This window comes from Manis pentadactyla, chromosome 13 (genome assembly GCF_030020395.1).
Source record: "Manis pentadactyla isolate mManPen7 chromosome 13, mManPen7.hap1, whole genome shotgun sequence".
NCBI lineage: Eukaryota > Metazoa > Chordata > Mammalia > Pholidota > Manidae > Manis > Manis pentadactyla.
In genome coordinates this window covers 84,975,377-84,990,750 of record NC_080031.1, presented here as the reverse complement: position 1 = coordinate 84,990,750, position 15,374 = coordinate 84,975,377, and the positions used below count along the sequence as shown (strand labels likewise).

The 15,374-nt window shown below is 33.9% G+C and overlaps 1 protein-coding gene across 8 annotated transcripts in view; it reads left to right on the top strand.

Moving 5' to 3' along the window:
* DMXL1 (Dmx like 1) overlaps positions 1–15,374 on the top strand; it is a 169,501-nt gene that overhangs the window by 106,844 nt on the left and 47,283 nt on the right. For all 8 annotated transcript variants that reach the window (XM_036903236.2, XM_036903234.2, XM_036903230.2 and 5 more), the window contains 5 exons: positions 1,277–1,455; positions 8,650–8,804; positions 10,963–11,048; positions 12,177–12,378; positions 13,430–13,547. In XM_036903236.2, the coding sequence (XP_036759131.2) occupies positions 1,277–1,455; positions 8,650–8,804; positions 10,963–11,048; positions 12,177–12,378; positions 13,430–13,547 (740 nt within the window). The remainder of the gene's footprint in view (positions 1–1,276; positions 1,456–8,649; positions 8,805–10,962; positions 11,049–12,176; positions 12,379–13,429; positions 13,548–15,374) is intronic.

Sequence of the window (15,374 nt, the reverse complement as noted above, 5' to 3'; positions counted from 1 at the left end):
AATCTAAAAATAAAACAAGCAAAATAATATTCTTAAAGTCAAATGATAAATTTATCATAATCCATAGCATTAATCTTTGAAAAAGTAAAAAATGCCTTTATATTCTAAATTTTTTACTTGATGACAAAAACCACTGTTTAAGTTTTAGAATGTATATATAGAATGTATGAAACAGATATGTTAGAAATCTGATTGTTGATTATTGATTGCCAATAAGAACAGAGGAAAAAAATTACACATTTAATCTGATGGTTCCTTTTAAAGTCATTTGAAATAATATGTAATAATCATACTACTTTTTAGCCATTCTTAGAATACTAATCTTAATTCATCTTATAGTCCTTTTTTCTGAAGTAACTAAATTACTCTGTTAAACTCAGCTTGGCTGTAGCTTGATAAAATGCATGAGCACATGCTGTTTATGCAAGCTAAACTGTTTCAAACAATAAAACAAAATTGTATTACAGGACAAATATTTGCATCCTTTGGAAGGTAAGTAAACTCTCTCTGGAACCATTTTGAAGGAGCATATCCCTGTGCTTTATTGAGAGGCTGCTTGCTGGCCTGTTAGGCCATGACTCTATTTGGGAGACCCTTGATTTTCTACTAGTGACCTAGTGTTTGGTTAAAGATTTGTATAACTTGTTTTTCAATGCTGATGCCCCTAATATCCTAAAGTAAAGTACTAAGAGAATACTATTAAGTGTTCAGAAGTTAAAATAATAATGATTGCATTTTGTCCCTCTTCTGTGTCATTCTGTTGACTAGAATATTCCATCTGCAAGCCATTTCTAAAAGTGTTTAAGTAGATATTTATATGTTTGAAATTTTTTTATATTTTCCATGAAAAATGTTTTCTGTGTAAATGAAAGGTTAAGTGATTACCGAGGAATCTCATACTTGAGTTGTAGCCTTTAATTAACATTGACATCCCATGATATCCTTTTTTTTCACCCTATGATACTGTTAAAAAACAAAAATAGAAGGATTTTTACTTCCTGTAATGGTCTAAGCTAAATTGTGGACTTATTTATAGGCAAATACTACATCCTGTTGCCTACACATACAATAGATAAGTCAAAATTCAGAGAGACAAATTGAGATAAAAGCAGAGATTGCTATACAAGGTGATTTTTATCTCACTTCCTCTACTTATTTTCTTACCTTATTGTCTCAGTTTTCTGTGTGTACTTATTTGTAGTTAACCTAAAGGTAGGTGAAGTCAGTACAGTGAAAGTAGTACTTACTTTAATAATACTTACTTTCTTCTTACTAGTTTCTTCACTAGTGGAAGAAGGAGGGAAACAAAACAAAAATTTCAGCCCATCAAAACAGTCTTGTAGAGAATCTGCTTCCCTGACCTTTTCTTCACCACCAGTAAACCAGGAGTCATTGACAGTCAAAGAGAAGTTCATCCCACCTGAGCTCAGTATCTGGGACTATTTCATAGCCAAGGTAATAAAAGTGCTATCCAGATCAATATTTATGTAGTTGAGTGGAAATGAAAACATTTAAAATAAGTGTAAGTTTTGGTGCTCCCAAATACGTCCCCACTCTGGTTTAGAAAATATTCAGTTTATCAGACTACATTTCCAAAAAATGAAACCTAAAATATTTTGGCCAGATTTCCAACCAGTTTTTAAGGCAGTTCTTTGATAAATTAGGGTATTTGTATTTTAAACAAAACAAAGAACTTATATGAAAAAATTAATTGATTAATACCTTACTGCTAACGTACTCGATAAGAATTCAGGAATTGAAACTACCTAAAGTCTACTACCATCCATACTCTAGTTCTATTTCTATATTATAGGTAGTCCTACATTGTTCTAATACACACAAGTTTCAGTTAACATTGGTTAAATAACATTAGTCCTTAACAACTTGGTCCAAATTTCACTTACCACAATATATTAAATGTTAGTAATTGATTAAATTACAAACTTCCCTGGTAGCTCTTCAGTCCACAAATCGCTATGTGAATAACAGATGCATCTCTTGATCAATGACCAATTACAACAATTCTTTCAGTCTGTCACTTAATACCAGATGTTCAGTTTACATACAGACAGAAGAATGTGTAGTTCTCTTGCCTCCTTATTACCCATAATAAATCCCAGTGAAATTTTACAAAACTGGATAATCAGAAGAAATTGGAATTAGCTAGCAAAGATGAAAGTGCTGCAAAAAATGAAAAGTAGTACTACTGGAAGTGAACTTCAAATACAGTGTTAATGAAGTCATAGAAAAGAATAGCCAACTTTGGGAATGTTGACATTGCTGTCATTTGAGAGGCTCTAGATGTGCAACTAGAGAAACTTAGTGTGAAGGCCAGTTTATCAACATAAATAAGGAAAGTTTGACAAAAAGATGAAGACATTTCAGAGATAGTGAAATTGGCAAGCAACTTCATCTTAAAGGAACTCTGGGTAATATTCACTACATTGAAATCACAAAGAAGAAAATATTGAAAGCAGATACAAATTTAGAAAGGAATATAACAATTTGCTAAGGATTAGGAAAGATGCTGGCTTTGTATCCTGAGTTACAGTTAGAAGAAGGCAAGCACTATTCAATTTCTTGATAAATTTCTTACAAAGAAATAAAACAGTTTAATTCTCAATATTTCTAATATTTTAGTTACAGTGTACCAAATAAATATTATTTTTACTATTTTTTTCATTTCCCTGGATATTTATAGATGACCATTAAGAGTTTTTAGTGTTTTGACAAATATTTTTAACAGTCACAGAACACTTGTAATTTTTCCATTGATTTTTTTTATTAAAGTGTCATTAATATACAATCTTATGTTGGTTTCAAATATACATCTCAGTGGTTCAACAGTCCCTGTGAACAATTTATATTGTGATCACAAATTATTGTTCCCTTTTATCTCCCTCCCCTCCACCCCTGCACCCACCCAACCACTCCCCCTTGGTAACTACTAATCTCTTCTCAGTGTCTGTGAGTCTGCTGCTGCTTTGTTCCTTCTGTTTTGCTTTGTTTCTATATTCCACAAATAAGTAAAATCATATGGTATTTATCTTTCTCCATATGGCTTATTTCACTGAGCATAATACCCTTCAGACTCCATCCATCTTGTTGCAAATGGCAAGATTTCTTTTCTTTTCATGGCTGAATAATATTCCATTGTGTATGTGTACCACATCGTTATACATTCATCTATTGATGGATGCTCAGGTTGCTTCCATATCTTAGCTATTGCAAATAATGTGGCAATAAACATAGGGATATATATGTCTTTTTGAATCAAGGATTTTGTTTCCTTTGGGTAGATTCCTAGTAGTGGAATTACTGGGTCAAATGGTATTTCTATTTTTAGCTCTTTGAGGAACCTCCATACTGCTTTCCAGAGCAGTTGCACCAATTTACATTCCCACCAACAGTATAGGAGAGTTCCTGTTTCTCCACATCCTCACCAGCATTTGTTGTTTCTTATCTTTTGGATAGTGGCTATTCTAACTGGTATGAGGTGATATCTCATTGTGGTTTTAATTTGCATTTCCCTGATGATTAGTGATGTGGAGCATCTTTTCATGTGCCTGTTGGCCATTTGTATTTCTTCTTTGGAGAAGTGTTTGTTCAAATCCTCCACCCATTTTTTAATTGCGTTATTTGTTTTTTTGGTGTTGAGGCTTGTGAGTTCTTTAAATACTGGATATTAACTCCTTATCGGACAAGTCAATTACAAATATATTCTCCTGTACTTTGGCATGCCTTTTTTTCTGCTGATGGTGTCCTTTGCTATACAGAAGCTTTTTAGTTTGATATAGTCCCACTTGTTCATTTTTTATTTTGTTTCCCTTGCCCAAGGAGATGTGTCCAGGAAAAAGCTGCTCATATTTATATTCAAGAGATTTTTGCCTATGTTTTCTTCTAAGAGTTTTATGGTTTCATGACTTACATTCAGGTCTTTGATCTATTTCGAGTTTACTTTAGTGTATGGAATTAGGCAATAATCCAGTTTCATTCTCTTACATCTAGCTGTCCAGTTTTCCCAACACCAGTTGTTGAAATGCTGTTGACGCTGTCTTTTCCATTAATTATTAAGATTGCTTTGTATAGTTTCAGCTTGCATGATCATTTTTACATTCCTGCACTGCTCTGTGAAGCAAAAACTATCTGTGTATATCTTCACTTCTCTTGTGCTCAGTCAAATCCCTCAAATTCTCAACTTCGGATGTTCTCCTTATTTTCTTGTACTAACTGACACTAAACTATTTTCTGATGACACACTGATTTCCTAGGCTGTTAAGCAGTGGCTTTTATTTTCCTTTTATCCTTCATTTGTATCTCCCTGTTCCTCATTGCCTTTTACATACTCATTCATTCATTCAACAAATGCTTATCAAGCTCTATTTTATTTCATTTTCATTTTTGAAGCTTCATTGTGCTCGCTATAGAAATCTTGATAAGCAAGGCCTTCTTAAGCTGTCTTATTCCTGGATTCCCTTATTGAATTTCTGGCTGGTCTGCCCTTTCCCTAACCTGTATCATAGCCTCAGGGTGGTTGAGATGTTAGCCTTCACTAATTGTTTGTTACTGAGACCTCTCTTATTTTTGACAATGCCACTGTGTATGAAATTTTTATTAAAGTCAGTCCCCTCTGGCCAAGCAGCAGAGTTCTTAGTCCTCAAAGACTGCCCTGCTGGCCCTGATAGACAACTGCACCACCAAGTGGCAGGGGTGGGGATAGGGTTAGCTTCTGGCTGAAATGCCAGATTCTTACTGTTTTACCAGAGATTCAGAAGATTTTTCTGGAATAAATGCTTCTCCGTGTGTTGTATGCATTTGGTCAGTCTTCAGTATCTTTAAATGGTTGTTTTTAACAACTTTGTCCAGTTTTAGTGCTTTCTGGGGAGAGGACTTAACAAAGCTCCTCATTCAGCAGTTGCAGAAGTTTTTGCCTCCCTGCTACATTTCTTTATTAGGTTTGTTTAGACCCAAGATTTTATAACTTCTCTTTTCAAACTTCCCATACCTCCACTTCCATCCTTACCCTTAACTGTTGACCTCATCTTATAAGTCATTAAAAAAAACAGAATGAGACAAAACTCTTTCATCATCCTATCACTAAGATATAACTACATTTGTTTCCATGTTAATTCTTTCCTCCAGTTATTATGGAATAAAAGTCTTTCCTATCAAAGCCTCCAGTTCCATTCTGAAACCCATCCTTGCTCTTTTCTTCTCTACTCTTTACTGTGTCTTCAATGCTGTCCTCTCTATTGGCACCTTCCCATTAGGACGGAAAGGTGCTCTGTAATATCTCTTCCTAAATACTGCTTTGACCCCAAAACTTGTTCTAGCTATTTTTCTGTCCATTTCTCTGTTTCCTGTTCTGGTTCATCTTTTCAAATCTATATACTCATTTCCTTTCTATTATCTTAGGTCCCTTTCATGTTTACTTACAGTATGACCCAGCTGCTGCACTGAAACTGCTATTATCGAGACTCTTGTGGCATCTGTGTTGTTAAATACAACAGAAGCTTCTTCATCATCTTATTTGACCCTTTAGCAATATTTAACAGATGTGACTATTCCCTTTTTAAAGATACGTTTCTTCTTCTCTTGATCCTAGTCTCTGCTTCTTTTCCCCTAGCCTTACATTTATTACTTCACAGTCTCCCTTCTTCATCCTTCCTTTTCTACGTGATCTGTGAAACCTGCTTTTCTTAAAGATTTTGTTTTTTTATATTTATTTTCTCCAATATCCCACCTCTCACAACTAAAGTCCTCCCATTTTAGTAAATGGCATCTTTATCCTTATAGTTGCTGAAGCCAGAAAACTCTGACATAATCTTTTTCCTCTTTTCCTTGCTCTCCAGATTTATGAGCAAATCTGTCACTGCTTTCTCAAAAATATACCATGAATCTGTTATTTCTCATCTTCACCACTGACTTTTCTCTCATAGAGAGTGATCATAGTAAAATTCTTAAGATACAAATCTGAATTCCTGTCCTCTGTGTAAACCTTGTTAGCAGCATTCTATCATACTACAGCCTACCAAAACCCTACTTGACCTGTCATCTGCCATTCTCTTTAACATTTATCCCAACTTTATCCTCTTGCTTTAGTAAGGTTCAGTCAAACTACTTTTCTCATGCCAAACTCTTTCTCAAATTGAGGTCTTTCTGCAGACCTTTTCAGCAGCATGTAATGCTCTTCTTCTCTCTTGTTCTGTAGCTTATTTATTATTGTCCTTTAAGGCTCACTTACATGACACTTTTCAGAGAGGCTTTTCGTGAACACTTACCTCAATTCTTATCTATGTTCTTGATCCCAACTATTTTTTCTTTATAACACAAACACAGCTTGTATTTTTTTTCTTTTTATATATATATTTGGTATCATTAATCTACAATTACATGAAGAACATTATGTTTACTAGGCTCCCCCCTTCACCAAGTCCCCGACAAATCCCATTACAGTCACTGTCCATCAGCGTAGTAAGATGCTGTAGAATACCTACTTGTCTTCTCTGTGTTGCACAGCCTTCCTCGTGCCCCCCACACACATTATACATGCTAATCATAATGCCATCTTTCTTTTACCCGCCCTTCTCCCTCCCTTCCCACCCATCCTCCCCAGTCCCTTTCCCTTTGGTAACTGTTAGTCCATTCTTGGGTTCTGTGATTCTGCTGCTGTTTTGTTCCTTCAGTTTTTCTTTGTTCTTATACTCCACAGATGAGTGAAATCATTTGGTACTTGTCTTTCTCTGCCTAGTTTATTTCACTGAGCATAATACCCTCTAGCTCCATCCATGTTGTTGCAAATGGTAGGATTTGTTTTCTTCTTATGGCTGAATAATATTCCATTGTGTATATGTACCACATCTTCTTTATCCATTCATCTACTAGTGGACACTTAGGTTGCTTCCATTTCTTGGCTATTGTAAATAGTGCTGCAATAAACATAGGGGTGCATCTGTCTTTTTCAAACTGGGCTGCTGCATTCTTAGGGTAAATTCCTAGGAGTGGAATTCCTGGGTCAAATGGTATTTCTATTTTGAGCTTTTTGAGGAACCTCCATACTGCTTTCCACAATGGTTGAACTAATTTACATTCCCACCAGCAGTGTAGGAGGGTTCCCCTTTCTCCGCAACCTCGCCAACACTTGTTGTTGTTTGTCTTTTAGATGGTGGCAATCCTTACTGGTGTGAGGTGATATCTCATTGTGGTTTTAACTTGCATTTCTCTGATGACTGGTGATGTGGAGCATCTTTTCATGTGTCTGTTGGCCATCTGAATTTCTTCTTTGGAGAACTGTTCAGCTCCTCTGCCCAATTTTTAATTGGATTATTTGCTTTTTGTTTGTTGAAGTGCATGAGCTCTTTATATATTTTGGATGTCAACCCTTTATTGGATCTGTCATTTATGAATATGTTCTCCCATACTGTAGGATGCCTTTTTGTTCTATTGATGGTGTCCTTTGCTGTACAGAAGCTTTTCAGCTTGATATACTCCCACTAGTTCATTTTTGCTTTTGTTTCCCTTGCCCGGGGAGATGTGTTCATGAAAAAGTTGCTCATGTTTATGTCCAAGAGATTTTTGCCTATGTTTTTTTCTAAGAATTTTATGGTTTCATGACTTACATTCAGGTCTTTGATCCATTTCTAATTTACTTCTGTGTATGGGGTTAGGCAGTGATCCAGTTTCATTCTCTTACATGTAGCTGTCCAGTTTTGCCAGCACCAACTGTTGAAGAGACTGTCATTTCCCCATTGTATGTCCATGGCTCCTTTATCGTATATTAATTGACCATTAATGTTTAGGTTAATGTCTGGAGTCTTTATTCTGTTCCACCTGTCTGTGGGTCTGTTCTTGTGCCAGTACCAAATTGTCTTGATTACTGTGGCTTTGTAGTAGAGCTTGTAGTTGGAGAGCGAGACCCCCCCCTTTATTCTTCCTTCTCAGGTTGCTTTGGCTATTCGGGGTCTTTGATGTTTCCATGTGAATTTTTGAACTATTTGTTCCAGTTTGTTGAAGAATGCTGTTGGTAATTTGATAGGGATTGCATCGAATCTGTATATTGCTTTGGGTAGTTTGGCCATTTTGACGATATTAATTCTTCCTAGCCAAGAGCATGGGATGAGTTTCCATTTGTTAGTGTCCTCTTTAACTTCTCTTAAGAGTGTCTTACAGTTTTCAGGGTATAGGTCTCTCACTTCCTTGGTTATGTTTAGTCCTAGGTATTTTATTCTTTTTGATGCAATTGTGAATGAAATTGTTTTCCTGATTTCTCTTTCTATTAGTTCATTGTTAGTCTATAGGAAAGCCACAAGTTTCACAACTTGTATTTAACTTTCTATTATTTGCCTGTTTTTTCCACTAAAATGTAAGCTGTATGAGAGAAGAGACTATGTGTATATCTTAAAAATTCTCATATGAAATACTTTTTGACACATACTGAATATTTAATAATTTTTTTGAATGAATGAATAAATAAGGAAATTGTGTAAAGGTTGTTGAAGACAGAATGTCAAAAAAAAAAAACTATCCAAATATTGGTATTTTCTTACACTGAAGTATCTGAAATGGGCTGAATTGCTAATGTTAGACTATATAATTGAATGTATTAAATCAGATATTTGGATGACAAATTCTGTAACTTTTTTATTTTAGCCTTTTCTACCTCCTTCTCAAAGCAGAGCAGAATATGATTCAGAGGAGAGTCTGGAAAGTGATGATGATGATGATGATGATGATGATAATGATGACAATGATGTTTTAACCTCAGATTCTCACCTCCAGGAGCATTCTAATTCAAATTCATATAGGTATGGAATATTTAATTTTAAGTGTCTTTTAAAAAACTTACCATGGCTTAATATACAGAATATTTTTGAAAATAATACATGTAAAATTAATAGCTTGCTGGACTGTGGTACATTTCTTTAGTTGAAATTATTAAATTCCTTTACTTAACAGTAATTTATTGTCCATGAATGGACAATCTGTACTTTTTATCAGTCCTCATAAATCTTGATATCAAATTATTCCTTGCCCTTTGTTCCCTGAGATAAACAAACCATAGTGTTGTAAGCCAGAAAACTTAATGTCCTTTCAGTAGAATACTCATACTCTAAGATGTCAATGATTACTATCTTAAAAAAGGCTTCCACAAATATTATAAAATCATAAATTTTCAAAACTCTCACCCTCACCTCCAATGCTGCATTATCCCTACCTGCATGAATAATGGTGTTATGTTATCTCTGTTGATATGCTGTTTATATCTAAAAGGCATATATATTTTATTAAGACATTACATGTTAATGGTGTGACAGAAAAATATTTCTTTCTTCCAAAAGAAACAAGTATATTAGGGAAAATGAAATACTCTTTTATTGAAAGTAAAAAGTATTATGAGATTTTTACTTAGTGGTTTGTTTGCTTTTCTTCTGTTGACCTAATTTTGTTTTCTGAATATATAAAATATATGCATGGTTCAGAAGTCAACCTGTGTAACTTAACAACAACAAAACCCCCACAAATAACCCAATTAAAAAATAGGCAAATGACTCAAATAGACATTTTTCCAAAGAAAATATTGCAAATGGCCAATAAACAAATGAAAAAATGATTACTGTCACTAATCATCAGGGAAATGCAAATCAAAACCACAGTGAAAGCCTCACACCCTTAGGATAGTTACTATCAATACACCCCCAAATAACAGTGTTATAAAGGATGTGGAGATATTGGAACCCTTGAGCACTGTTTGTGGGAATGTAAATTGGTACAGCTATTATGGAAAACAGTATGGTAGTTCCTCAAAAATTAAAAATAAAGTTACAATGTGACCCAGCAATTTCACTTCTGAGTATCTACCCTAAGGAATTGAAGACAGGGTCTTAACAGGTATTTGTACACCCATGTTCATAACAGGTTATTCATTACAGCTGAGGGGTAAAAGCAATAAAATGTGGTCTAATCATACAATGGAATACTCTTCAACCTTGGAAAGGATGGAAATTCTGACATATGCTACAACTCTGAACCTTGAAGACATTATGCTAAGTAAAATAAACCAGTCACAGTAAAACAAATGCTGTACAAGTCCACTTATATGAGATACCTAGAGTTGTCAAATTCGTAGAGACAGAAAGCAAAATGATGGTTTCTAGGGACTAGGAGAAGGAAGAAATGAGGAATTACTGCTCACTAGGTAAAGAGTTTCAGTTTTACAAGATGAAAAAAATTCTGGAAACAGATGCTGGTAATGGTCATATAACAATGTGAATATAGTTACTGCCACTGAACTGTATTCTTAAAAGTAGTTAAGGTGGTAAGCTTTATATTATCTGTACTTTGCCACAATTTAAAGTAATTAAACACTTGTACTCTAAAATATGTGCTTCACTTGAAATAAAAGGGAAGCTGAAACATTTTAACATAAAAACAAAATTGTGTGAGAATGTGAAATCAGAAGTCTCTCTTCCACCCAATTTCTCCTGTACTCCCTCTACAGATGCCCATTTTTACTAGTTTCAGGTTTTTTTGTTTATAAAAATTGTGTGTGTGTGTGTGTGTGTGTGTGTATAAACATCTTATTTCCCCCTGCTTTCTTACACAGAAGTTTAGCAGGTAGCATATATGTATAATATTCTGTAACTTGCTTTTTATTTATTAATGCATGCTGGAGTTCACTCTATTAGCACTTTGAGATCCTTTTTTTTTTATGCCTATCCTAGTACACCATGGTTTAAAACCCTATTAAGTCAACTAGTACTCTCCTGATGGATAATTTGGTTGTTTCTACTCTTTTGCTATTGAAGATAATGCTGACCTGAGTTACTGCATAAGTATGTTTTTCTTTTCTGGAGGTATATCTTCAGGGTAGAGTCCTAGTAGAGGAATTGTTGGGTGGAAGAATGGTGTATCTTCTAAATTCCTAAGTAGATTTTTAACAGATACACTGTTGCTTTTTTTTAGTTGGTCATTGATGCGCTTGGCAATGGTGCAGTTGGTTCTCAACAATTTGAAGACTTTCTATCCCTTCGCAGGTCATGATCTTGCAGGTAATAAATGCCTTAGTATGAACTAACATTGCCATTGCTTGTGATTTACTATTTTGTATTTTTTTCAAATAGTGGAGTAAAAGTTTAGTAAATATTGTGGAAGAGAGGTTTCTGTTAACCAGATCAATCATCTGTAAATGCATCTGTTCAGTTGTTAGGTGCCCTTAGGAAGACAATATCCAAGAAAGCAAGGAATCTGAACTTGATGTGATTGACTGAACTGAGACTTTATTTATAGCTCTAGCCAAAGTGTTGGGGGATTAATATAAGTGGTAAATATTTAGAAAACTAAGCAAACACAACAACTCCTATCAACTCCAAGGGAGGAAAAGATTATAAAGAGATGGTCATGGTAGTAGATACTAAGTGGTTCAGCTATGATCTGTTTTTATATGTGTATATACCAAGGTAAACACTAAAATACCAATTTAACCAAAAATTATTACGTGGCTACATTGGAATTATGGAGAGAGGTTTATTCTTATATTCCATGTAGTAAATCAGTAGATTATTTTGAAAATTGAAAAATGAAGAATTCTTAGTATAAGCATGTTATTTAGATTTTTGGAGGTAAATAGCAAGAATAGCTAACAGTTAAAAGAGGGATCAAGACTCAGGAGTATGGAAGTCTAGAACTAGAAAGTGCTGAGTTTGTGGTATTATTTAACTTTTTTTTTTTTGGTTACTTTTGTGTATTATGTTAATTTTCTAACAAATCTTAGTTGTATGCCATACAGAAATTGAGCTGATACAAAGATTTAAAACATTTAATTTCCCTCCCAGTATTTTCATAATATTCAGGTACATTTTTTTAGATGAAATTAAAGTCAAAAGCAGTAATTGAAATAGCAATAATTTATCATGAGTCATAAATATTCTTCCAAGTTCTAGTAGTAAAGCTGTAATGTAATTTCAACCTAGGTTGCCTTTTTTTCTTTTAGGCCACCTAATTATGTAGAAATGCTGCACAGACTTATGACATCCATTTTCTAATTCTCTGTATTTCTATGCCCACCTCTCTTCTACATCTTCTCTGCCAAAAAGTGTAATATCTTAGTCATTCTTACAACTGAATATAGCATTTTCCTACTCAAGATAAATTTGGGTCAATTTTATTTTCTTTTTTAGAGCTTCCAGTTAGTTCACCACTTTGTCATGCAGTTCTAAAAACTCTTCAGTGTTGGGAACAAGTTCTTCTCCGACGACTTGAAATCCATGGTGGGCCACCTCAGAACTATATTGCAAGTCATACCTCTGAAGAAAGTTTGTCTGCAGGTCCTGCAATTCTCCGCCACAAAGCTTTGTTGGAACCTGCAAACACTCCTTTCAAGTAGGTTTTCCTGTGGGTGCAGTTTTAAAATATGAGTTTTATTAAATTTTATTAATCGGAATGTTGTCAGGTAGTATTTAAAGAAAAAATATTTAAGTCCTTCTATGTTTAATTTGCTATTGTAGGCTCCTATCTGAGTCTTTGTGTGATGTATACTATAGTCCAGAGGTTAGAAACATTTCCTGCAAAGCTCACTATAGTAAATATTTTAGGTTTTGTGGGCCCTGGAGTCTTGTTGTAACTATTCAACCCTGCCATGGTAGAGTAAAAGCAACCACAGACAATAACAAAACAAAGGGACATGACTATGATCCAGTAAACTTTATTTTAGAAAATGAAAGGCAGGCTGATTTTGGCCTATAGGCCATAGTTTACTGCCCCACTTTGGAGCAGTGCTAGTCCAAATAGCCAGTTAGCAAATTGTTTTGCTTTCTGTGAGGAGATAAAGCATTTGCACTGAAAGGTAAATCAGCAGTGCTTACTTTAGCAAGAAAGTCTTAATGCAAAAAATGTCAACAGAACTAAACAACGTACTTAATGGCTTAGTCACGTAGTTAATGTACGTTCTTTCACAAGATCGTGCCTCTTTGCACATCAGGAACAGTTTATGGACTGGTTGTGTTCCTATACAGCACAAGTAGTCCTGCTTCTAGACCTCTTCTAGGAAGCATAACTATTTTGCTAGATCTTATGTTCTTAGGTTAGGAACCAGTAAGTTGCAACCCATGGGGCCAAATCCATTCCTCTTCCTGCACTGTAAATAAAGTTTTATTGGGTCACAGCCACACCCTTTCATTTCAACATTTCCTATGGCTGCTTTCCCACCTTGGTGGCAGAGTTGGGTAGTTGGTTGTATAAGAGACCATATGCCCCACAAAGCTTAAAGTATTTACTATCTGGTCCTTTAAGAAAAAGTTTGCTGATTGCTGCCCTAGATGATATGTTCTGATTCTAGTTAATTTATTACTATAAATATTCATAAAGAACCAAGGAAATGTGGTCAAGCTAATCAGAAATCTCTGAAGTGTATAATTAAGTATACTGTCTGTAGATCCAGACACCATCTGGCACTGTCTGTGAAGAGACTTTGGCAGTACCTGGTGAAGCAGGAAGAAATTCAGGAGACCTTCATCAGAAATATATTCACAAAGAAAAGGTGTCTAAATGAGGTCTGTATAAGTTAAACCTTGTTTACTGTTTTACTATTGAAACTTTTTGTATTATGTAACCCTAAAGATAAGTTGCATTTTCCAGAATTAAAAAAAATTATTTTTATATGATAAACATGTATTATGTAGTTAATGCATAGAAAAGTGATGGAAAAGGAGATGGAAGGTCAGTATTTTTCTAAGTAAATTTTAAGTAATTCAAATGTACTTGGAATTTTTATTTCCCAAAAAAGACTGTTAAGATTCTGTATCTTGTTTCTTGTGTCTTCAGTTGTCATGATCACTAGTTTAAGAGAGAAAGTTGAAATTTCCCATAATTTTCATGATAGTTGAAAGAAGTTTATCTTAGAAGTTTGATTGAAACTAGGTTTGTATTCTGAAAAAATTTCAGATATAAGGCTTCTTAATGAAATTTTTGCAAACTCAGTAATTACACTGTAACTGATTATATCATAATATTATCATTATAATAATTATTTTATCATTTAGTTCAGTGCTATTAAAAAGTTCCACTGTGATGATAGGGGAACTTGCACCTAAATATAAGTTAACATACTGCTACTGCTTTCAGACAGATTTGCTATTGAAAAATATTGGGTAAACTAAACAGTAGAATTATTGATGCAGTTAATTTCTTATGTCTTCATGTGCCAGTAACAAAGAGACCAGAAGCTGGTCAGTGGATCATATTTTGAGAAGCAAGCTTTGTACAGTTTTTGAAGTAGGAGGGAGAAAGGAAGATAATTTCAGTTGGAGAAATAATAGAATGGCTTCATAATAGACCAGTTAGCAAAAAGCAAGATGGCATCTAACCTTATTTAAAAAAAGGAAAAGTACATATATCTCATTTTCTCTCAGTTCAAGCACTAATTTATAAGAGGCAACTGCATAGACTGTTATTTAGTTTTTGCCTGATGATATAAATATATTATTTAATATTGGATTAGACAAACCAGGAAACAACATATATAATGTTCTTGCTAACTTAGAAGACCTTTGACATGTATTTCAGTATAACCTTACATAAAGTACATCTTAAATATTTAGTATATGAATTACTGTTAAAACAGTTCAAGTAAATTTTGTATAAATAAAATTGAAAATGAATGTGTTAGATAAGACTATTAGACTTCTTAGGGTATGTTTACTGGTGAGGTAATGTTTCTTATTTTAAATACATCTTTGCCTAAAATAATTTATTAAAAGTTAAAGCATTCTCATCATAGTATATAAAGCACTAATGCATTGTTCTGTGTAAAAAGCATATTTACTATGCTTGTTAATTCTTTGGTTTTTGTGATGTACCTTGTAATATGAATTTGCAAATTTGGTATAATTCAAGTACAAAGTCATTTTTTAAAAACATTACCATATTTGATTAGTTATAAAAATACAAACATTTCTTTGCTGCTGATACATTTAGTGTATATGGAAAATGAAATAGTTCTGAAAACAAAACAAAAACACTATGGCACCACTACATTGTCTAGTTAAATCAGGGAATAGAATCATTAAGGGACTAGAGTAGCATAACTAAGCCAGAATGCGTAAAGGAAGGATGACAGATGAGTGAATACAACTAAACCTTTTAAATTCCTCTTATTTTATCCTGAGTTTTCTCAGGAGTTTCATGATATTAAGTTGTTTTGTATTATAATTATTTTAATAAAAAATGTGAATATGAATGTTAGACTAAGACTTTATAACTATCAGTAAACTAAATATTTTCCCTGATTTTTTGTTTTTTTATCTGCAGAATGAGGATAATATCCCTGACTTTGTAATGTTTTGACCAGTAGATTTATTGTATTTAAAACCTGACATGAT